Here is a 23,964-nt window from a genome sequence, read left to right on the forward strand (position 1 = left end):
ACTCTACCTGGGACCATGAAATGGATTCAGACATATGGTTACCTGCATTAAAATGAGTCAGGATGTTGTTCCACACCTGGCAATCGTATCTCAGGAGAAAGGTGGGATATATAAATTCAATAAAGAACTGAAATACAAATGATATCATTGCATCTCAGTTTTGATGTAAGAGGAAACTGTTACTTGAAGACTCCACGTTTAGCCATGGTGTGCCCAGCACAAGACTTCATATTTAGGCTTATTAAGCTGGTATGGAATCCCTAGAACATGGAAAACACAATAACAAGAGTAGAAATTCACCTTTCACAACTAGACCATTGAGCAACAGGGAGCCTTACCTGACATGCATTGTACAGAAGCTGGTGCTCAAATTTTTTGATTCCCAGGATGTTTTGGAACATCTCATATAACTGTTCCTTGCTGAGAATGAGCTCTGAAGCAGCACTAGCTGTCATTCTGGCTTGTGCTTTGCGTGGATCCTCTTCACCCCGATATATTGCATCAAATTTGGCCATCCAGGAGCTCAGGACAGTCTCCTTACTGAGGCCATCAATCTCAGGAAGGCTACGGACCCTCTTTTCAATATGCTTCTTGAAGACTTCCCGAGAGTCATTAGCAGAGAATCCACCACTTTGCACCATTCTGGCAACACGGTCACTTTTCAGAAACACCTGCACATAAAGGAGAAACAAAAGAAAACACCTCTTGATCCCTGTAGATTGTTTTGGAACATCTTGGTTGTAAAAGGGCTGGAAGCTTGCCTCACTGAAAGGCCATATGCTTCCCTACATATCATTGTTCACTTATGTGACACCCTCTCCACATCATTTTCATAGATGAATTTTATGAAGGGCATAGAACAGAAGCCATACAATGCCATTTTTAAGGGGGAGGGAAGTGGGATATAAATAAATATAATAAGATATATACATGTGATGAAGTTTTTTGTCTTAAAATTTTTTCTTTCCTAATTGGGACTTCGGTAACCTTTGTGAAATGGTATGACATTTTAAGCTGAACACAGAATTTGGTAAAAGTCACTACATAATCATATTCAGGTTGTGCTGATCTTCTCTATTTCTCTCTTGGGCCATTCAAACATGACAAATTTCTTATAATCAGTGTTTCAGTGTAGGAAAAAGTGTGTAAACCATATTAAGAATAATGCATACAGGTACCTCACTGCATGTTGTTGGAGAAGGGGCTGTGTATGCATGCTGGGTGAACATGCAAAAATAAACAAATACAGTCAGTCCTCTACATTTACTGCTTTGACTTTTGCAAACTTGATTATTCACAGATTTGATTAATATGATCTCTAGGAATCTCTAGATCTTCCAATGTGACACTATGGTCAATATATATCAGAAGATGCACTGGAGGACCTAGAGATTCTTAGAAAGAACACTTCTCTAGATATTTGTAAGTCCTCAAGCGCAATTCAACTGCCAGCAGATGTTGACCACAGACTTGTGCTGGAGGATCTAGAGATTCTTTCAGGTTAAAAAAATAATAGTGGGATTTATTTGCAGTTTTTCCACTTTCACTGGGATCCTGCACTCCTAATCCCACTGAATGTTAGGGACTCACTGTATATGACTGTCATGATCTATATCGCATAACAGGTCAGATGACTGGTATACCTAACCTAACACTTTCTACTCAGAGTGACATTAGTTCTTTAGCTTCCCAAAATGAGTTTTTCTCTGGAGTTTATCACACAGGAGGAATTTCTCTTAATTTTGAATGAAAATAAAGTGGGGCCAGAACGCATTCCCGTGAATTTGCTAGTTCAGTGAATTTACATGAATTCGAATTGCATTCGAACTGACTTCCCATTGCCCGAAAATAGCTTGCCATTGCCCGAAATTGTGCATGGTAGTCTATCACGCAATAATGTGAAACCTCATGATTGTGTTTGGGCTGGCTTCCCATTGCCTGAAATTGCGTGTGGTAGTCTATCATGCAATAACATTAAACCCCATGATTGCATTCGGATTGCCATTAGATTATACTTCCAATTTCCCTTGTCTGATAAATTCCTCTATCACTTGTTACTAGAGCTTTTTAAATGGAGGTGCCCAGGATTAAATCATCAGCACACAAAAAGGACCTCACTGATATATAGTCTTGTTGTAGAGTACTGGTATAGGTACAACTTTCAAAATAACAACCAAAGCTATAGTCTGAACGTTTTAGGATGGGGGTGTAGCTATGGGGGCTATGGGCAAAATGAGAAAGTTGTTCTGCAAATATTAATTGTCCCTCTTCATGAAATTTTCCTTCAGTCCCCTCATTTCTAGAATGGCAATATCTTAAAATGTCTATTGAGTGTTTAGAAATACAATCTAGACATTTCCATTAAATTTCACAAGGAAATAAGCAGGCAAAGATCCCAAGGGAATGCTAACACAGCCACGTCTTATTCCATGGTTTAGCAGTAACTGAATTAAATGTATTTAACTCCAGTATGATTTCCACCACCCAATCAACCAATTCTTTTTTTCTGTACAAATGATTATACAAACCTTTGGGATAACCAAATTGGCCATTCAAATATACTGTCCTCCTCACACCTTGTAACTAAGTAGAAACAATGTAAAGCACAGGAGGACATATTGAAGGACACAGCAAACATGATCCCATTATTAGACAAGGTGGAATTAGAACTTCCACCCTCCAATATGCAGCATAACATACTTTCCCACATACTGTGACCAGTCAGGAACATTTTGGCAACATTTTAATTTAAAAAAGAAAAGAAAATTGCAGTGAGTGGCAGGATTCTATTTCCAAATCAGCTACAGTTCAGAACCCCGTTACTCAGTAGAGGCCGGTGTGAGAAAGGCAATCTGTATTTCATGCTATTCTGAGGGTCTCCTTTTATCACTCCATGCAGGCATATGGAGTACAAAGCAGAGGTCAGCTGCTGAGGATGAAAGGCATCTGACACTGTGACAGCCACTTGGAAGAGTGGGGTGTGTGGGGAGGATGACATTTTTTTCCTCCAGTACTCACCAGTCAAGAATGACCTCCTTCTAGAAGAGGTTTGAAGAAACTTAAAGAGAAGAAAGCAAAATATCCACCCTGAAGATAAGCACAATTTTTCACAAGGGAAATAAAACATGACACATCTCTGAAGGCAGGACCTGTGGCACCAGAAGGTGAGGATCATGCATATAAATATCAGAACCTCTTAAAGCTACCCATTAAGGAAAGAACACCAGGCTGCTGTGATTTGTGTGCCATAGTTCATTGGAACCAGATACAGGAATGAGTGCATTGCCTCCCAAATAAAAATTACACCTCCATTAATGAAATTTTCTTTCAGTCCCCAAATTTCTAGCATGGCAGTAACTTAAAACTTAAACCTTTCCTGCACTGACCAGCATCCTAGTCTCACAGTTTCCCCAACCTCTCACTGTTACCTGGCCCTCCATTCCAGTGCTGCCATGGATGTTTCACTGAGCAACCTGGCACATCTTCTGCCTTAGGTTATTTGCATCTGATGTCAGAATGAGGTGACCAGTGATGATCATATGACTATGCGCCTCATTTCACCCTCAGAGCAGTGGCAGTGAACATGCTATGTGGCTCAGCGGGATGCCTGTGCAGACAGTTTTTATGGAGCAGAGAGCCTGGATCTTCTTGGAAAATCTGGAGTAACAGGTACATTTAAAAAAAAAACATTTCAAGGGTTTTATACCCTGCTTCTGAACTGCTTCTGGGTCATGCATCCTATGAACAGGATGACATCAGAACAGGAGAGGTGGGAAGACGAGCCTTTTGGCCAGTGCAGACAAGGCCTTAGAAATAGAATTTAGGCATCCCAAGAAAGGGGGCAGCCAATAGCACCAAGAGAATATAAATACAGCAAATATGAGAGTTTTAGATGTGAACCATTTGCAGTGTCTCACTTTTTACAATGCTAGAAATTTGGGGATTTAAGGAAAATTTCATTTGGTGGGTCAAATTTTTAGCTGGAGGCCAATACCCAGCTGCACCCCTCACAGCCACATACCTGAGCCACTATTTTGCACTTGTCTCAATTTGGTATTTGAAGTAAAAAAACAAACAGATCCTAAATTTAACTGTTTGTTTTACCTTTATATTTGCAAAGAATACATGGATGTTGTAAGTCTAAGGCCAGCAGCAATGTCCCTGGGAGTTTGGCAAAGGGTGTAGCACAATAATTACAGCAGGTGCCATCAGAGCCAGAAAGGAAAGGTCCCAGTTTGATTAAGTTCTTCCCTACCATTTTCCCCACTGTTTGGGAGCCTTTTACAGCTGAGATGCCTTCAGAGAACAAGACAGAACAGGGTAAGGAGAGGAGAGGAGAAATCAAACCAAGGTACCAGGGAAGATATTATTTTCCCAAAAAGAAAGAAAGGGGGAAAGGGTCAGTGTATAATGCAATCCTATCAGACACAAGAGGAAACCTGGAAGGTAAGAAAGTGAGCAGAGGGAAATGTATTTGTCTTTATTCAACAGAAAAGACAAAACTACTGGCAGCCTGCAGTGTGTGGAAGATTGTTTTATTAATGATGCCAAGGAGGACATGAATGCAGTACACTGGAAAGAAGCTGGGCACACAGAGGGATGTATCTGCAAATGCTCAATAATTAAAGAACTCAAGGATGACCTGAAGACATGGCAAGTTTATGCACTTCACTGAGTGAAGCCTGGAAAAGCACTATAAGGCTCTAAGTTCTCATTGCTTTTGAGGAGGAGATGCCTCTTTCCATTAAACAAAGAATAACAGATTGCAAGAGAGTAAAAGGAAGAATATGGACTCTCATTCTTCCTTGCAAAGATGTGTGCGTGTGTGTGGAGGGGGGGTAATGAGCCACAAGTACTTTTCTTACATTCTCTAAACAGCATGGCATATCCACTCGCTCTCAGCCACCAAATGAGGATCTGGAGAAAGACCTGGAAGTGGTCTGAGATAATGTTTGCTTCCAGACAGTCCTGCTTTTATGGATAAGTACATATAGCCTGCTATTCATGAGCAAGCAGGAATGCATACTTGCAAAAGAACAAGAACTAGCTCTATAATTGCTGCAATTGTGGAAAGGAATTTTAAGTGTGTTAAGAATACCATTTGGCTATAATGTGAAATAGCTATGTGAATGGCAGCTAGGCTGCCTGGAACATAACTGCATAGAAGCATCTCCATGCAGCAAGCTTCCAGCATAACAAAGAAACCCCTTGAAGTCTGAATCATCCTGGCCACAAACTATTCTATTTAGGAAATGACCAAGCTTGAAATCAACTCATTGATTAACTTGTTAAGTTATTAATTCACCAATTTATCATAATGATTTCATCTTTCTAGATTTCCCAATTAACACTGAAGTTAAAAATATGCTTTAGTGAATTAGGTCATTAGAATTTTTATTAGGGTGGACACCTTCACCTCTCCAGTAAAACCAGGTAAGTCTGCTTCCTCAGGGAAAAAACGAGAATGGGAGGAAATATGTCACATGTAGGGATCATAGAACGGTTTTTATGGGATATGTGTGAGGGAAAGGTCACCTCAGCATTGGATAACATGTTTTTATGAATTCAAAGATATAGCCATCTTAATCTGGAAAATCAGTATAAGCATTTGAAGAGTGAAAGAAGTATGTGTTGGTGGAAAGAAAAGAGAGTGAACTGAAGAAAATGTTAGATGGAGATCCCATTCTTTGGACAACCTTCTTAGATGCATGAGAAAGTAGGTTCAAGTCTAAGAAAGCTCATGCTACCAACTTCTTTCTTTCAGCTAGTCTCAAAGGTACTACAAGACTCCTTTGCAGGTTGTTATAAATTTTGCCTTCTTGTAGGTGATGAAGAAACTACTTTATTTATCCATTATCACTGAAACATACTAAAAACACAAGGACTCTCATGAGCACAGCATCTACTTAGAAGTGTTCTTCATGTGTTCAGTGTAGTTTATTCCCAAATACAAGTGCACACAGACTAGAGAGCAAGTGGTCTTTATTATTCCTGGGAAGTCTCAATCGCAATTACTTGATCATTTAGTACACTTCTGATTAATTTATTACACTCCTGATTGATTCTGAGGAGGCTCAAATACACAGAAGTCTTGGTGGTCTAGTTCTGCTAGATAATTTTGGGGCAGGGGCCATTTTCCCAGCCTAGTTTTTTGTGGGGGGGGGGGCTTTGATTCCCCCCCCCACTGCCTTTTCCAGGGTCTATGGTCACTCATGAGATTGTTGGGCAGACTAATCTGTGTGATGTCTTTGAAAAGACAGAAAGGGGGGAAGGAAGGGGGGAAGAGAGAACTTTCTGGAGACAAGGTAGATAGCTAGGCTTGTGGATCAGAATTGATAAATTTGGGAAAGAAGAAAAAAGAATATAAAAGAAGAAAAAAGTGAATTTTGGAAGGGAATGGTGGTGGGATGGAACAGGAGACCAAAATCTTCAAAGAGCTGGGGCCTTCAAGAATGTCCTCTCTCTTGATCCTGTATGGAAGGAAAGTATTTGGGTTCTCATAGAATCATAGAGTTGGAAGAGACCACAAGGGCCATCCAGTCCAACTCCCTGCCATGCGAGGGTGTGTGGTGGGTGGGTGTGTGGGGGGGGGTTTGTGGTGGGGTGGGGTTTTGTTGGGGGTGGGGGTTGGCGTGGGGGGGGGGGTGTGGGTGGGGTTGTGGGGGTGGGGGGTGGGGTCTTTGGGGGGGTGTTTGGTTGTGGGGGGGTGGTGGTGGGGGGGTGTGGTGGGGGTTGGTGGGTGTTGGGTTGGGGGGGTGGGGTGTTTTTGGTGGGGGTTCGTGGTGTGTTGGGGGGGGGTGGTGTTGTGTGGGGGGGCGGTGTTGTGGTGGGGGTGGGTTGTTGTGGGTGTGTGTTGGGGTGGGTGGGGGTGCGGGTGGGGGGGGTTTGGGGCGGTTGGGGGGGTGTTTGTGGGGTGGGGGTGGTGGTGGTGGTGGGGTGAGTTGTTTTGGGGGGTTGGGGGGGGGGTTTGTTGTTGGTGGGGTGTGGGTGGGGGGGGGTGGGGGTGTGGTGTGTGTGTGTGGGTGTGGGGGGGGTGTGTTTGGGGTGTGGTGTTTGGGGTGTTTGGGGTTGGGGTGTTTGGGGTGGGTGGGGGGGGTGTTGTTTTGTTGTGGTTTGGGGGGGTTGTGGGGTGGGGTGGTGGTTTGGGTGGGTTGTGTTGTTGGTGTTGTGTGGGTGGTTTTGGTTGGGGGGTGTGTGGTGGGGTGGTGGTTGGGTGGGGACAAACCAAACACCCACACCAAACAACACCCACCACAGGTGGGTTGGGGGGTGGGGGGGGGGGTTGGGGGGGGGGTGGGGGGTGGGTGGGGGTTGGGGGGGTGGGGGTGGGGGGGGGGGGGGGGGGTTTGTTTTCCACCTCCCAGCTCCCTAAGTCGTTCCTCATCAGGCCATGGTTCCAGACCCTTCACCATTTAGTCGCCCTCCTTTGGACACGCTCCAGTTTCTCAAGTCCCTTCTGAATTGTGGTCCCAGAACTGGACACCATTATTCCAGGTGAGGCCTGACCAAAGCAGAATAGAGTGGCCCCTATTACTCCCTTGATCTAGAAACTATTACTTCTATTGATGCCAACCTAAAATTTGATTGGCTTTTTAGCTGCCACATTGCATGTGACTATGTTCAACTTGTGGTCTACTTGGATGCCTTAGATCCCTTTCACATGTAGTTCATTCAGCCCAGGTGTCCCTCATCCATCTCTCCTAATTGAAACACCATACCAAAACTACATACTTACCTTTACTGCTTTCTCCTGAGGTCCTTACAAACTGACATTTAGCACCAAAAAAACTACTAGTTGGAACCAGCTATACCACTATAGCTGCAGAACCAGCCCACTCAATGCCAACATCCCTACTGGAAAAAATACAGGGAAAAACCACAAGACCTCTAGATTTAAATGAGAACCAAAAAATTGGCATATGTCTTGTGAGAATTGAGCAAGAGAATCAAACGATGAGCAATGAATACACAAAGCTTTATGCACGCTCCACTGAAATCGATGTGAGAATAATAGAAAGTTTGTATGTGTTCCAGACGGAATGTTATAGAGAACAAACAGGAGGGTGAGTTGAATTTTGGCTCTTTATTACATTGCCAATTTCCATATCCTTTTGCCATGTTGTTCTCTATCCTCTGAAATTCCTGGTTTTTCTCCTTGTATATAACCACCATTTCACTTCCTTCCAAGTCAGATATATTAGACTACTCCAATACCTCAGCGTCTCCAAGCCTCAATTATCAGTCTTCCTTTGTCTTTTTGTATCCACCATCACTGCTCCTCTCAGACCTTACTGTTCTGATGCTGCACTTGGCTCCTGTTTAATATGGCCATATTGTCTATTGTTTAATATGTCTGACAGGTTGCCTTGCACATCTTCGTTCTATAATCAAAGGAACGTTTCTAGTGGGGCTGTTGGCTTTTATTTAACTTACCTTTATTATGCGACCAAAATGCAGACCGGCCTCTTGTTACTTACACGAAAACACTGATGATGCTATATGAGCACAGTACAAGTGATACTCTTAGTCCTATCCCATGAAGGTCTAAAATCACAAATTCCTAGAGTTGGGTGAGGCCTCAAGGGCTTCAAGTTATACAATCAATGCCACTCCTGACGATGGCCATCCATTCTCCATTAAAAACTCCAAGAGACTCACCACACTCTAAGGCAGTTTATTCTGTTTTCAACAGCTCTTCCATAAGGAATTCTTCTACTATTTTAGGTGGATCTTCTTTTTCCCGTGTTTGAATCCACTGTTCTGTGAACCTAGTCTCTGGAACAGCGAAAAACACGCTTATTCCTCCTCAATATGGACCCTTTCACATATTAAAGATAGCCTCTCTCATGTCCTATCTTAACCTTCTTCTTCTCCAGGCTCCTAAACATATCCAGCTCCCTAAGTTACTCTTCATACGACCTGGATTCCAGAAAACATTACCATTTTGGTTGTCATCCTCTGGACATTGATCCGCTGTCCACATCCTTCTTGAATTGTGGACCACCGTATTTCAGGTGATGTGTGAACCAACGCCGAATTTAGTGGTATTATCCTTCTCTTGATCTGGACATTCTATGCCACAATACTTATTTTGTTCCTGGAAATAGCAGCCCAGCACGTGATACTCTTCAAATATTGTCCTAGACAGTCTTCATCCTTCTCTTGCTTGGTGTAGTGAGCGACGAATATTCTGTTCTTTATCCAGAAGAGGAAAAGCAACCGGCAGAGTATAACCTCCGCTACCAAATCAGAAACTGATGACATCACATGTAACTGTAGCCGTTATAACGTCCCACTGGCATACATGTTAAGGAAAGCAAGTGGGAAACACTAGTGAATCCGCACCACTGAAAGACATCTCCAAATCCAGAAAGTTTAAACCAAAGAAACCATTTTTAAGTTGCAACTAAATAGGAAGCTTGATGAAGATGTAAGGAAAGTAGATTCCACAGCCCAAAGCCCAGTATGTATCAAGACAAAAAAATATATATACTATAATACTTTTTCACCCTCAACCCATGATACTCGTAGCAAGGGAAAGTCCTTTAAAAGTTGTTGGATGGATGGCAAGTCTGGCTAGCCTCAGTTTACGAATATCTGAAGAGTCACAATCCCCCACCTCCCGTATTGAATATCTGAAGCATTCACAAATTCCCCATCCCTGTTGTAATGTTTCTAGAAAGCAAGAGAAACAATTGCACATCTCTTAACTCAATTCCAGAATGCCCTATTGAAAATGAACAGATCACCTTCCCATCTTAAAAAATGAAGAATGTAGCCCTGCGCTTCCTCCTTCTTGGAGCATCAAGTGGCTTTCGGATTTCTTCAGCTAACTTTCTTTTCAATTTTCTCGTGGCTACCACAATAAAACACATTAAATTGGAAGTTGTAGTTTCCCATTTTGTCCAACTTAGGAAACTATTACCTAAGTCTAATTGTTGGTCGCAACTACGGGAGAACCCTTGAATCACTGGAAACTTACATAACTATTGATTAAGTCCATTATATTTCATTTGTCTACTCTAACTGCGGACCATGAAATGGGATCAGAATTATGGTTACCTGCATTAAAATGAGTCCGGGGTTGTTCCACACCTGGCAAATCACGTATCTAGGAAGACAGGTGGGATTTGGATATATAAATTACTATTACGAATGAAATACAAATTGATATCATTGCTCTCAGTTTTGAGTAAGAGCGAAACTGTACTGAAGACTCCACGTTTCAGCCATGGTGTGCCCCGCACAAGACTTCATATTCGCTTATTAAGCTGGTATGGAAATCCCTAGAACGTGGAAAACACATAAAAGAGTAGAAATTTCACCTTTCACAACTCGCACATTGACGCCACAGGGAGCCTTATCCTGCCATTTGCATTGTCAGAAGCTGGTGCTCATAATTTTTGATTCCCAGGACAGGATTGTTTGCGAAATCTCATCTAACTTTTCTTGGCTGAGCATGAGCTCTGACGCAGCACTAGCTGTCACATTCTGGCTTGTGCTTTGAGTGGATCCTCTTCACCCGATATATTGCATCAATCTTGGCCATCCAGGAGCCTCAGGACAGTCTCCTACTGAGGCCCATCAATCTCAGGAAGGCTACGGACCTCTTTTCAATATGCTTCTTGAAGCCTTCCGCGAGAGTCATTAGCAGAGACTCCACCACTTTGCACCATTTGGCAACACGGTCAATTTTCAGAAACCACTGCACATAAGGAGAACAAAAGAAAACACCTCTGATCCCTGTAGATTGTTTTGGAACCATCTTGGTTGTTAAAAGGGCTGGAAGCTTGCCTCACTGAAAGGCCAATAGCTTCCCTACATATCATTGTTCACTTATGGACACCCTCTCCACATCATTTTCCTAATGACTTCTATGAAGGGCCATAGAAAGAAAGCCCTACAATGCCATTTTTACGGGGGAGGGAAGTGGGATATAACTAAATATAATAAGATATATACATTGTGATGAAGATTTTTTGTCCTATTAAAAATTTTTCTTTCCTAATTGGGACTTCGGTAACCTTGTGACTTGTGAACTGGTATGACTTTTAAGCTGCACACAGATTTGGTAAAAGTCACTACATAATCCTATTCAGGTTGTGCTATTCTTCTCTATTTCTCTCTTGGGCCATTCAAACATGACAAATTCTTATAATCAGTTTCAGTGTGGAAAAAGTTGTGTAAACCATATTTTACGAATACTGCATACAGGTACCTCACTGCCATTGTTTGTTGGAGAAGGGGCTGCGTATGCATTTTTTGGCCTGGACTGTGAAATGCAAAAAATAAAAAAATTACAGTCAGTCCTTCTACATTTACTGCTTTGACTTTTGCAAACTTGATTATCACAGATTTGATTCATATGATCTCTAGGAATCTCTAGATCTTCCAATTGACACTCTGGTCAATATATCTCAGAAGATGCACTGGCGGCTAGAGGATTTTAGAAAGCAACACTTCTCTAGATCTTGTACGTCCTCACGCGCCATTCACCTGCCAGCAGATGTTGACCACAGATTGTGCTGAAGGATCTAGAGATTCTTCAGGTTAAAAAAATACTAGTGGTGATTTATTTTGCAGTTTTCCACTTTTCACTGGGGATCCTGCACTCCTAATCCCACTGATGTTAGGGACTCACTTGTTATCTGACTGTCATGATCATATCGCATAACCGGTCAGATGACCTGGTATTATACCTAACCTAACACTTTTACTCAGAGTGTCATTAGTTCTTTAGCTTCCCCACATGAGTCTTTTCTCTGGAGTTTCACACAGGCGGAATTTCTCTCTAATTTTGATGAAATAAAGTGGGGCCAGAACGCATTCCCGTGAATTGCTCGTTCAGTGAATTTTACATGAATTCGAATTGCATTCGAATGACTTCCCATTGCCCGAAAATAGCTTGCAATGCTCGAAATTGTGCATGGTAGTCTATCACGGCAATAGTGAAACCTATTGATTGTGTTTGGGCTGGCTCCATTGCCGAAATTGGTGTGGTTAGTCTATCATGCAATAACATTAAACCCCATGATTTGCATTCGGATTGCCATTAGATTCTCCTTCCAATTTCCCTTGTCTGATAAATTTCCTTCTATCACTTGTACTAGAGCTTTTTAAATGGAGGTGCCCAGATTAAATCATCAGCCACACAAAAAGGACCTCACTGGATATATCGTTCTTGTTGTAGAGTCTCGGGTATAGGTACACTTTCAAAATTAAACAACCAAAGCTATAGTCTGAACGTTTAGGATGGGGGGTCGTCTGCGGGCTATGGGCACAATGAGAAAGTTGTTCTGCAAATATTAATTGTCCCTCTTCATGAAAATTTCCTTCAGTCCCCTCATTCTAGAATGGCAATATTCTTTCTTCAAATGTCTATTGAGTGTTTAGCATTACAATCTAGACATTTCCATTTAAATTTCACAAGGAAAAAAGCAGGCAAAGATCCCAAGGGAATCGCCTACACAGCCCCGTCTTATTCCATGGTTTTAGCAGTACACAACAAAACTGAATTAAAATGGATTTAACTCCAGTATGATTTCCACCACCCAATCAACCATTCTTTTTTTCTGTACAAATGACTTTTATAAAACCCTTTGGGATAACCAAATTGGGCCTTCACCTATACTGTCCTCCTCACACCTTGTAAACTAAGTAGAGAAACAATGTCAAGCCCAGGAGGACATATTGCTAGCACACAGCAAACATGATCCCCTTATTCGACACGGAGGCGACATTAGAACTCCACCCCCAATATTGCAGCATAGATACTTTCCCACATACTGTGACCAGTCAGGACATTTGGCAACATTTTAATTTAAAACGAAAAGAACCAATTGCAGTGAGTGGCAGGATTCTATTTCCAAATCAAGCTACAGTTCATAACCTCCGTCCTCAGTAGAGCCCGGTGTGTGTCGAGAAAGGCATCTGGTATTTCATGCTCTTCTTGGAGGGTCTTCCTCTTTATCATCCATGCCGGCATATGGAGTTACAACGCGCGCGTCAGCTGTCTGAGGAGGAAAGGCATCTGACCCTGTGACAGCCACTGGAAGAGTGGGGTTTGTGTGGGGCGGATGACATTTTTTCCCCAGTAGTCACCAGTTCAAGCAGGACCCTCTTTCTAGAAGAGGTTTGCCAAAACTTAAGAGAAGAAAGCCCATATCCACCCTGAAGATCAGCACAATTTTCACAAGGGAATAAAACAGACACATCTCTGAAGGCGGACTGTGGCGACCAGAAGGTGAGGGATCAGGCATATAATATCAGCACCTCCTTTAAAGCTACCCATTAAGGAAAGAAACCCCAGGGCTGCGGTGATTTGTGTGCCATAGTTCATTGCGAACATATACAGGAATGAGTGCATGGCCGCCAAATAAAAAATTACCCTCCATGATGAAATTTTCTTTCAGTCCCCAAATTTCTGCATTGCAGTAACTAAAACTATAAAACCTTTCCTGCCCATGACCAGATCCTAGTCTCACAGTTTCCCCCCAACCTCTCACTGTTACCTGGCTCTCCATTCCCCGTGCTGCCATGGATGTTTCACTGAGCACCTGGCAAATCTTGCTGGCCACAGGGTTATTGCATCTGATGTCAGAATGAGGTGACCAAGTGATGACTCATAGACTATTGCGCCCATTCACCCTCAGAGCCAGTGGCAGTGAACATGCTATGTGCCTCAGCGGGATGCCTGTGCAGGACAGTTTTTATGGAGCAGGAGCCTGGGATCTTCTGGAAAATTCTGGCGAAGAATGAGAACAGGTACATTTTAAAAAAAAACAACATTTCAGGGTTTTATACCCTGCTTCTGAACTGCTTCTGGGTCATGCATGAACAGGATAGAGTCGGGAAGACGAGCCTTTTGGCCAGTGCAACAAGGCCTTAGAAATAGAATTTAGGCATCCCAAGAAGAAGGGGGCAGCCAATAGCACCAAGCGAATATAAATACAGCAACTATGAGAGTTTTAATGTGAAAACCATTTGCAGTGTCCTCACTTTTTACAATGCTAGAAATTTGGGGATTCAAGGAAAATTCATTTGGTGGGTCCAATTTTTAGCTGGAGGCCAATACCCAGCTGCCACCCCTCACAGCCACATACCTGAGCCACTTTTTCCACTTGTCTCAATTTGGTATTTGACCCATGCAGGAAATCTCAATCAAATCATCCCCGACAGATGGCCATTCAGCCTCTGTTTAAAGACCTCTAAGGAAGGAGACTCCACTACACTCTGAGGGAGTTTGTTCCACTGTCTAACAGCCCTTACTGTCAGGAAGTTCTTCCTAATGTTGAGGTGCAATCTCTTTTCCTGTAGCTTGCATCCATTGCTCCAGGTCCTGGTTTCTGGAGCAGAAGATAACAAGTCAGTAGTGTGTGTGCATTGTGAGTCTGCTTATTTCTCCTCCATTATTAATTATAGTCTGGATTGATTTCTATTGCATGTTGTGGCATAATATACAATTATTCTACAATATTTTTGGTTCCTTACACAATGTCAGGCCTATTAGGCCTGAAGGGCAACTATATCCACTGCCCAATGGCACTTTATGCAAGGAAAGTGTTTGGAGTCTTTCTGGAAAGTGGGAGTATGATAACTGCAGTAACTTTCCAACAACATAATTTCTATTTTCATTTGATTTTCATTTTATATTACTGTATAATATACATGATGATATTATTTGGGGCGAACTACAATGAACCCCTTTGCAATTATAGGTATTAATCACATAGTGCAATTAAGTCAATGGGTTTGCTCAAACTCATTCCCCATTTCTTTCCCTCTGGGTTTCATTCATCCTATCCACACCCTTTCAATTAAACAGTTAAAGTAAGATGGGGCAAAGAGAAATAGGATTATTATATATCTGACCACTGAAACTAAAGATGCCACAGATTGTGTTTGGGATCTATGGCTTGATCCTGAACACAAATCTGTGCTCTGCCACTGGTAGTTGCAGACCACTCTTCTTGACTGGGAGTGGAGTGGCAGAAAGGATGCAGTGATTCAGTTTTGTAGAAAAATATCCTCCCTATGTTCAGAGAGACTTTAAAAAATGTCAGATTAAGAATTCTCCACTTTTAATTCACTAATTGATCTTTATAGCTATCCACTTATAGCTATCCTTGTGATAGATCAGTGCTTTCTAACTGATATCATAGAATCATAGAATCATAGAGTTGGAAATAAATCACTGTTTAGGAACTTGTAACAAAAAGAAACATTTGAAGAGTGAATGAAGTATATGAGTTGGTGAAAGAAAACAGAGACACAGGTAAGTGACAAACTAAACTGAAGAGGTTGTAGGATGAAGATCCCATGCTTTGGGACAACCTTCCCAAACCTGTTAGTATCCCAACCTGCTGGACTGCCCCGACTCCCAGCAGCAACCCTATGATGGGCTTTGTTGTCCATGTCGGGAAGAATCAAGATGAAGGAAGGAAACTTTAAAACAACAACAAAAAGAAAAGAGATGTAGAGAGGAAGAGAGAGAAGGGGAGATATCTTTTATAAAATTTAGTAAAAGTGCTCTCCTAAGGTGAACAGTGACAACCTCCATGCCAATTTCTGTAAATCCCATAGCCTGGCCCAACACTAACATTTTGATCAGTATGTTAATTAACAATAACTCACTGAATAAAATTATTTCAATTAGTGCTTATGCTAATCAATTAATTCTCCAGTTTCTTCTGTTTAACATTATCAAAGTGATTTTCAAACCTAATATGCCAAGTCTATCATAGAGTGCATCTACACTGTACAAATAATGTAGTTTGACACTGTTTTAACTGCTATGGCTCTATTTCACAGAAACTTGGATTTTTAGTTTTACTAGGCACCAGCACTCTCTGGCAGAGAAGACTTGTAAAACAAAACTACCTTGTAAAATTACAAATCCCAGGATTCTATAGGTTGGAGGTACAGGACCTAAAGTGGTGTCAAACTGCATTATTTCTACAATGTAGATGCACCCATTGAACTGAACACTTACTTTCCATTCAGAACCTCCCAGTTCAGTCAAAAAGGATATTGGATAGTCAGAGTGGGGATACTGTTTAGCCTGAGACTTTGGAGAGTTACTAGATATAAAAACCATGATGCTACAGCCATTTTATGGCTATGTTAGCTAGCTGTGGGATTCTGGGAATTGTACTCAAAAAAGTAGCCTTCCCAAGCTCTCAGATATCTTAGCTTTGCTTGCAGATGACTGATTTGAGAGATTTCCCCCACCCCACTCCATTTATGAGCTCAGTGAAAAACCTGAACAAGACAGCAGCTAATGTATAGTCTGAACCTACCAGACTCTTATCAGAATATGGAAAAAATGAGAGAGAGAGATGTTTGGGTGGCTGCTCTCAGGCTGTGGTCTTCCCTCCCATTAGGAAGCCAAGGTGCCATCCTATCTCTGCTCTCCTTTCACCAGCAGGCAAAGACAATTTTGTTTAAACAAGCATTTAATAATTAATTGGTTGGAAGGGGTATGTATCCTATATTTTTAATTTTATTTGTATGTTGTTAAATTCTTTTACACTTTCAAAAAATTAATGGTGTTTTAACATGATTACATGTTTACGTAATTGTGTTTTAACTTTTTTTGTTATCTTGTTATCTTTAGCCTTTTTGTAAGCCACCTTAGGTTTCATGTGGGGAGAAAGGTGGCATATACTTGTAAATAAATAAATAATGCAGAAAGGTGGGTGATCTGGGTCACAAGAGCTATGTGGGTGAGAGGTAGAAACCACATACACAAACACACTGCTTGGGTGTATATAATATCTATACAATGTGCATAGGTTTGCACCTGTTGTTCTTATTGGGCCAAAATGATTGCTCTTGTTTCTTGTAATAAGGCATGGTTTCCATACTTTTCACTGGCCAGTGAAAAGTATGGAAACCATGCCTTATTAGGAGCAGCTTAGGGAGCTGGGTATGTTTAGCCCGGTGATGAGAAGGTTAAGGGGTGATGTGATGGTCATGCCTAAATATTTGAAGGGAAATATTTAAAGGGAAATCTTATGATCAGCTACTGCAATTTTAATAGTAAATTTGCTTATGTAGAACTCTCAAAGCAAAGAATAACAATAAACATGTTTCTTTAAAAAATGTAAGGATTTTAAAAAAACAACCCAAATTCTCTAAAACAGCATGAAGCACCTTCATCTGTTCTTAAACAACATTAAAGAAGCAGATCTCTGTAACCTTAAAGTTGTCATATAAGAAGAAAGGCAAGTACAAATCTGCAAGACAAAATTTTAATAGATATGAGTGTTATATACCTGAACATGTTTGGTTCCCCTCCCCTTCTTTCTAATGATGTGAACCCAACCAATATATGATGATGTCAAATGAGCTATTTGTCAAATTGTAAACAATTATGGATGCCTTAATGATCAGTGCCACAAATTAATTAGTGTACAGAAGGCTTCTTTGCAAAATCTAATTAGCTGCCAAAATATTGATTCTTTTAACAAAGATATTATATAATGGAAAATTACATTTCATAATAGAAAATTATGACCTCTGAAATGAGAAAATGACAGAAAATAATTTAACAAGTGAGTAATACGGAATATGTACTTCCCCAGTCCCACATTAGTCTATTTATTACTTTATTACTAGTTTCCCACTTGATAAAACAAGCATCCGAAGTTGCTAAGCAGTATTGTTAGTCACTATTCAGAATGTGTAAGGGATCTGCTTTGGCAGAATTATTTTGTGGACCTCATCTGGTCTGCATTTCCTGGACTATACACAGGAATGGAAACAATTTAAACAGAGGCTGAATGGCCATCTGTTGGGTATGCTTTGATTGAGAGTTCCTGCATGACAGGGGGTTGGACTAGATGGCCCTTGTGGTCTCTTCCAACTCTATGATTCTATGAATTTGTGCTCAAAAAAAGCAAAAACAAAACCTGAACATTTGAAAAATGTGCACAGAAAAACATGTATATTTAAAATGTGGGCAAAACACAGTTCACCGATAATTTAGTCAAAGGGGGAATGTATTCAAGCTATTTCTACAACTTTATATAAGCACAAAAAGTAATCTTGAATTTGAAAACACACACCCACGACAGATTTCAACATTTAACCTCTCCTCACCAACCATCAACCCAAAACTCTTATGGAAACAGGCATGGATCAATGAACACAGTTAGGAGGTACAGAATCTTAAAGGTGCATATCTCTAGTTACTATTGCTGTGTAACTATCTAGTTTACTACCTGGAGTTGAAAACAACTGAAAATTGAAAACAAATTTCAGGATATTAATTGTCTGGAAGACTTAAACCTTACGGCAACAAATGATGTTGCAAGAAAGTGTGTGAACATAAAAAAGGTTCTCTTGGATCAGATCAAAGGTCCATTTTGTCTGGCCAAAGCCAGTCAGATGATGTTCAGGAGATGTGAAAGATGGCCTAAATGCAACAGTGCTCCCCACATCATTTTTCCTAGGCTACTGGTTTTCAGAAATACACTGCTCCGGAACATGGATTGTATGTTGTCCATACATTTCCCATTGGACAACAGATGCTGAAAGGTCCATCCATCATGAATTTGTCCAGTTCCCTTTGAAGGCCATGCTAGCTTTCTTAGGCTTTGTGATTTGAGAATGAACTCTTAACTTGTAAATCCTCTCATTAGGAACAGAAAGCTACTTTCTATGATTATGCAAAGAGATCTTGGAGCACTTTTGATACTAACTGTGGCGTGTTACAGACTGCCCATTTGGGGCGGCCTGTAGGCGCGCCTTTCCCCGGTGTATCGGGGCCTCAGTGGCCAGAACGGCAGCCGCTGAGGCCCCGATCCGCTGCTTTCCGGGCCGCAGGGAAGCAGCAAAAGGCCGCTTCCCCGCAGCCTGGAAAGGGGTGTCCTTGAGGCGTCAAGCCCCAAGGACACCGTGCGGCGGCAGGGAGGAGGAGAAAGGGGCCGCTTGGCCCCTTTCTCCCTTGTGTTGCTGGGTGCAGCCGTCTGAAGGCTGCGCCCAGTGACGCAAACCAGGAAGGAGCTCCGAAATGGAGCTCCTTCCTGCTCCGCGCAAAGGGTGCATTAAGTGCCCTCGCGCGGAGCAACAACGTCACATCCGCGCCGCCCCGTATAGAGGCAGCGCGGTCGTGACATCGTCATGGCGGCCCCCATGTGGAAGGGGCGCCGCCATTTTGTACGGACTCAGTCCGTACTAGGGTTAGGGGTGTGTGGAAGCACCGTCCCTTCCTAACCCTAGTATGGACTGAGTCCGTACTTAAAGGCCCGTTTGTAATGGGCCTGTGTGAAGGAAGTTGTAGAACAAGTTTATGAATGCTTATGCTACAATTTCTTTTGCATAGAAAGGGACAAAACAGATGGCCTGGAAGGTGTGGCTTCTTGTTGTTCTGGCCCAATTGGGCCAAGAACGTGGTGACCAAATGGCCCGCTCCCAAAGGGGACTGCCACTGCAGTTCCAAGCCAGTAGCTGGCAGAGACGGATTAAATCTGCTCCTAAAAGGGCCGGCTCTTTTGCTGGCTTGGTGCAGCCTTGGCGTAGCTTCTGATCACTTTGGGTATGTGTGTCATCTAAATGCCACAGGCTCAAAGAGGCTAGAAGCTGCTTTATTTGGCCCATCTGTTTCAGGCTCTAGTCTCAAAGGTGTTACAAGATCTCTTTGCCTATTGATATTAGTTAGTATATTCCATACTAACATGGCTATATCTCTGAATTATACCTTATACCACTCACTTTGACCATCTTACTCCCTCTACATGTCCTGGGTTTCAAGCAGATATTTTTCATATCACCTCCTACCTAAGGAGAGAGAGATGGGAAGGACTTAACCCTTAATCTTCAGCATGTGCTCTACAACTGATTTATGGCCCCTCTCTGTATATAATCTGTGCATTTCTCTTGCCACCCCTTTGTGCGCCACATCGGGGTCGTGGCAACTGCATGCCACAGTCCTGACCTGGCATTTTTCCAGCCCAAAAAGGGGCAGCAAAATGCCATTCCCTTTTGGGTTGGAAAAAGGCACTCTTTCCACTGTGCGGTGGCTTTTCTCATATCTGTGGCATGGTGCGTATAAATGCTGTGCTGCAAAAATGCCATGATGCTGCCCACTCTGTGGTCAGGAGGGTGACATGACACTGGCTCGGGGCAGTGTTGGGGCATCCAACATGTGTACACCATGCCCCCACGCCACCCTGAAGCCGGCTTTTATTGCCAGTCTGTTTTGCCCTTGTGTGAATGAACGTATCTGAGGGAGAGAGCCAGAAAAAGAGCATTACTGAGTGTGTGAGAATTAATGTGTGATGGAAAGAGAGAGGTACCAAGGCTGCATGAGAGAATGTGTTGTGGCTGCAACAATGGAGATTATCAGGTGGGAAAAAAAAGCTGGGAGTAAATGGCATATTCACAACTATGTAGTGCAATCATGCTGAAGATTTCCAGACACATTGTGCTTATCCAGGACTTAACCCATGAAGAACCAGCAATGCTCCAGCAACAAACATCCATGGGTTAAGTCCTGGATAAGAGCAACATAGTCTGAAAATCTTCAGCACAATCGTGCTACTTTGCTGGGAGTATGCCCCCCTCCCCTGATTTTCTCTATCTGATAATTTCCAATGTCTCATCCTGACAACTGGGGCAGTGATGGCATGTATGTGGGGAGAGGAAGCAGTGTCTTGGTATGACACTCCCCCTTCCCCCGAGCCCACAATCCAGCAAGCTTTCCCTCACTTGTTACTTCCTTCCTCATGAAGAATCCTTTCTCTTCCCCTCCAGGATAGAAACAGTTTGGAAAGGGGGGGGATCAAGGTCTCCAAGTCTTACACCCCCCTTAGGCAACTTTTGCACCCCCTCAGGGTCCCAGTTTGATAATTACTGGTGTAGGCTATATTTCAGAGGACCACCTCTAGTATTCCTTGCTTATGAAAGGTTATGCCTATGAAATTCATGGAATCACCTAAGTCAGCTAGTGACTCGAAGGTACATACACATGTATGCAGCAGCAGCAGCAGCAGCAGCAGCAGTAGTTATAGTATACAAATAATTTACAAGTGTGTATTTTCCCAATAATCATAAAAAAATCCCTATATTATAAGGTTATAATAGGAAGTTATAATAGGAAATTGAAACTAAGAGAATGACTTATCTAAAGATACCACTTGTAGTGATCACTGGTGATGTGAATTTTTTTTTAGGGACTTCTGAGTTTATATTGTTTGGCACTACAACATGCTACACTATAATTTCTGTCTGTTGAACTGAACTACAAGAGTTCCTCCTTGTCTCCAGTCAATAAGATGGAAATCAGTTTCATTATCAGATTACCATTAACTGTTACCTAAGAGGTTTTTTTTATTTTTTTAAAAATTGAGTAATATAACCATTTGAAAAACTCTATGAAGGATAATAGTTTTAGATTAACTACCCTGGCAACAGAGGCCTATTTAGTTCTATTAACTAGAATCCTAATCAATAACTCTCCAACTAGATCATGAACAGGTCACACTAAAAAAATAATAATATGAAAAACCTGTCTCATAATTGTAGAGACTACACCAATTTCCACGGTGAATGTCTCATGATAAACAGAAGCCTTTGAAGAACAATCTCAGAGCTCAGCAAAACTCTTTCCAACCAACTGAGAAGTTGACTGAAGAACATGTTAAGGGACTGATGTATTTTGATGAATTCCAAAGGATTGCTGCCATAGCCAGCTGTACCATTTGGTGAAGGGTGATAATAAAGCTCAAGCGGCAGATATAGGGAAAGGAAGGAAGGAAGGAATTTGGCTGTTTTCTTTTTTTAATGGTAGCAAATGATTTGTACTGTACTGGATTGTAACTTGTAATCTCAAGGTCAATGAGATGCTGAAAAGGTGGACAGGAGGAGAGTGTGTTTTTTTTTACCACAGGCCAGCAGCTCTTAGCAATTAAATATGGAGGTTTGTTTCAGTAATTAAAAAGTAACCTTTTCAAGAATAGAGAAGTACCTTTCCAAGCCCTTGTACAATTCAGATTATAAGAATACTGCCTTTTCTGTTCCAATTTTGGTATTATCTACATGGGCGGTTTACCTCAAATTCCTCCTGGGCCCACTCCCTCCTGTTTATATGACACAGGGCCAAACCCCCAAATCAGGTCCAGACTGTCCTCATGCCCATACCCAGTTTGGGGCTTCATCCCCTTAACCTGCATTTAAATAACTCACATTTTGCTTCAGGCTTTTGGTACTCTTTACATCGATGATGGCAGCAGCCCTCACTCATGGTCCCTGCAACTGCCTGGCATTGTTCTTGTGGGCACAAGTTGCTCTGAAGTCAGAATGAGGTGTCCAGTATCGATAGCATGGCAGGACATCTCTTTCTGATGCAGCAGCAGTGCCTGGTGACAAATGGGGACCATGTGGGAAAGCAGCCACATCATTTGCTGTGAGAGCTGAAAACCCACAGGAAAAAAAAGCAGGTACAGGGCAAATTTAGGGGGAATTTGAGGCCAGAATATTCCAGGCGTAGCCCCAAGCATTCTGGAAAGTGTAAATATACCCTGAGTTTCTGACTGTCCCCCATAAATCCTACCAGAAGAATGTTATATGCACCAATTCAATCAAATATTTAAATTACATAAACATACCGGAAAACTCTGAAAAGTTTGTGTGCATATATATGGGTCTTTTTAGTGCCAAACAGTTAACATGGCTGGCCCTACACAAACATTTTGGCGAAGGGAACTGCATGAATTGGGCACCACTGCTTTTCCGGTTACCGTCCCCTCACCTTAGGAAGGGCTAGCACTCATTTGTATGAAATCCAAACTTTCCCTGAAGACAGTGTGAGATTCAGTCCCTGACATTTCCATGTAGAAAGGGATCTTGTAGCACCCTTGAGACTAACTGAAAGAAAGAAGTTGGTAGCATGAGTTTTCATTGCTTCTCATGTGTGCATCTGAGAAAGTGAGGTGAAGTCTATGAAAGCTCATAATTCTTTTATTCAGTTAGACTCAAAGGAGTTACAAGATCCCTTTGCATACTGCTTTTCCAGACTAATATGGCTAAGTCTTTGAATTTCCATGTCAGGCTATGAAGATTCCTGTCTGGAAAGGTGCTAGTCAATGTAGTCCAAGGTGAGAAAGGGTGGCTGCAGGGGCTGCACATGTCTCTAGTTCCTCTGTTTGCATCCCCACAGGATCTACCTCAAATTTGTATTTTTTTAGGGGGGGGAAAGTCACCTGACAACTATCACAACTGTTCCAAATAAACCAAAATGTGATGGGTATGATTTTTAAAAAGCTGAAAATCAGCTGGAAATCAAATCAAAACAATATTGGAAGTTACTTCTGACAGATTCAGGGTCTTCTGAAACATATGGGTGCAGTGTACTGGGAGAGGGCATGAGAACAAAAATTGGCCTTGCTCCCAGTATCACATCCATCCCTGGTATAGACAATACTTAGCAACACAGATCAATGGTCTGTGCAGTACACTCTACCTCTAATGGTGATGGTAGCCCTGGTAATTGGCTTTAATGCATTAGTATTCTTATGCTCTGCTCCCATGCATGTTTTCTGAATAATTTTGAGTCTCTCCTTTGGGGATCCTCAAGCAAATGAAGTGAGGTGTATGGAAAAGATCTTTTCAGTGATGACACCCTACTTTTGAAAGTATCGCCTTACTGAGTCTCAAGTGATGCTTATGTTGTGCTCTTTTTAGCACATTTTTGTTTCCCCAGGAGCCTTAGTGCTTCTGTTTTTAAAAGCGGTGTCGGTCTTTTTAGACCGTTCCACTGCTGCTGGTTTTACTTTGATTTTATTCAGCAGCAGCATTGAATTTTTAAAAGTTGTTATGCTATGTCTTATTCTGTGCTTATATTTTATGTTCATTACATTTATTTTGTGAACCACTCAAAGAACTTCACCTATTGGGTGCTACAGAAATAAAAGATAGATAGATAGATAGATAGATAGATAGATAGATAGATAGATAGATAGA

General features: G+C 41.9%; 1 protein-coding gene across 13 annotated transcripts in view; it reads right to left on the reverse strand.

Annotated features, from left to right (window-relative positions):
* Positions 1-23,964, reverse strand: part of CADPS (calcium dependent secretion activator) — a 466,363-nt gene that overhangs the window by 353,078 nt on the left and 89,321 nt on the right. For all 13 annotated transcript variants that reach the window (XM_042450102.1, XM_042450101.1, XM_042450096.1 and 10 more), the window contains exon 3: positions 339-671. In XM_042450102.1, coding sequence (XP_042306036.1) covers positions 339-671 — 333 coding nt within the window. The remainder of the gene's footprint in view (positions 1-338; positions 672-23,964) is intronic.

The sequence above is a fragment of the Sceloporus undulatus genome, chromosome 2, assembly GCF_019175285.1.
Source record: "Sceloporus undulatus isolate JIND9_A2432 ecotype Alabama chromosome 2, SceUnd_v1.1, whole genome shotgun sequence".
In the NCBI taxonomy this organism is placed as follows: Eukaryota; Metazoa; Chordata; class Lepidosauria; order Squamata; family Phrynosomatidae; genus Sceloporus; species Sceloporus undulatus.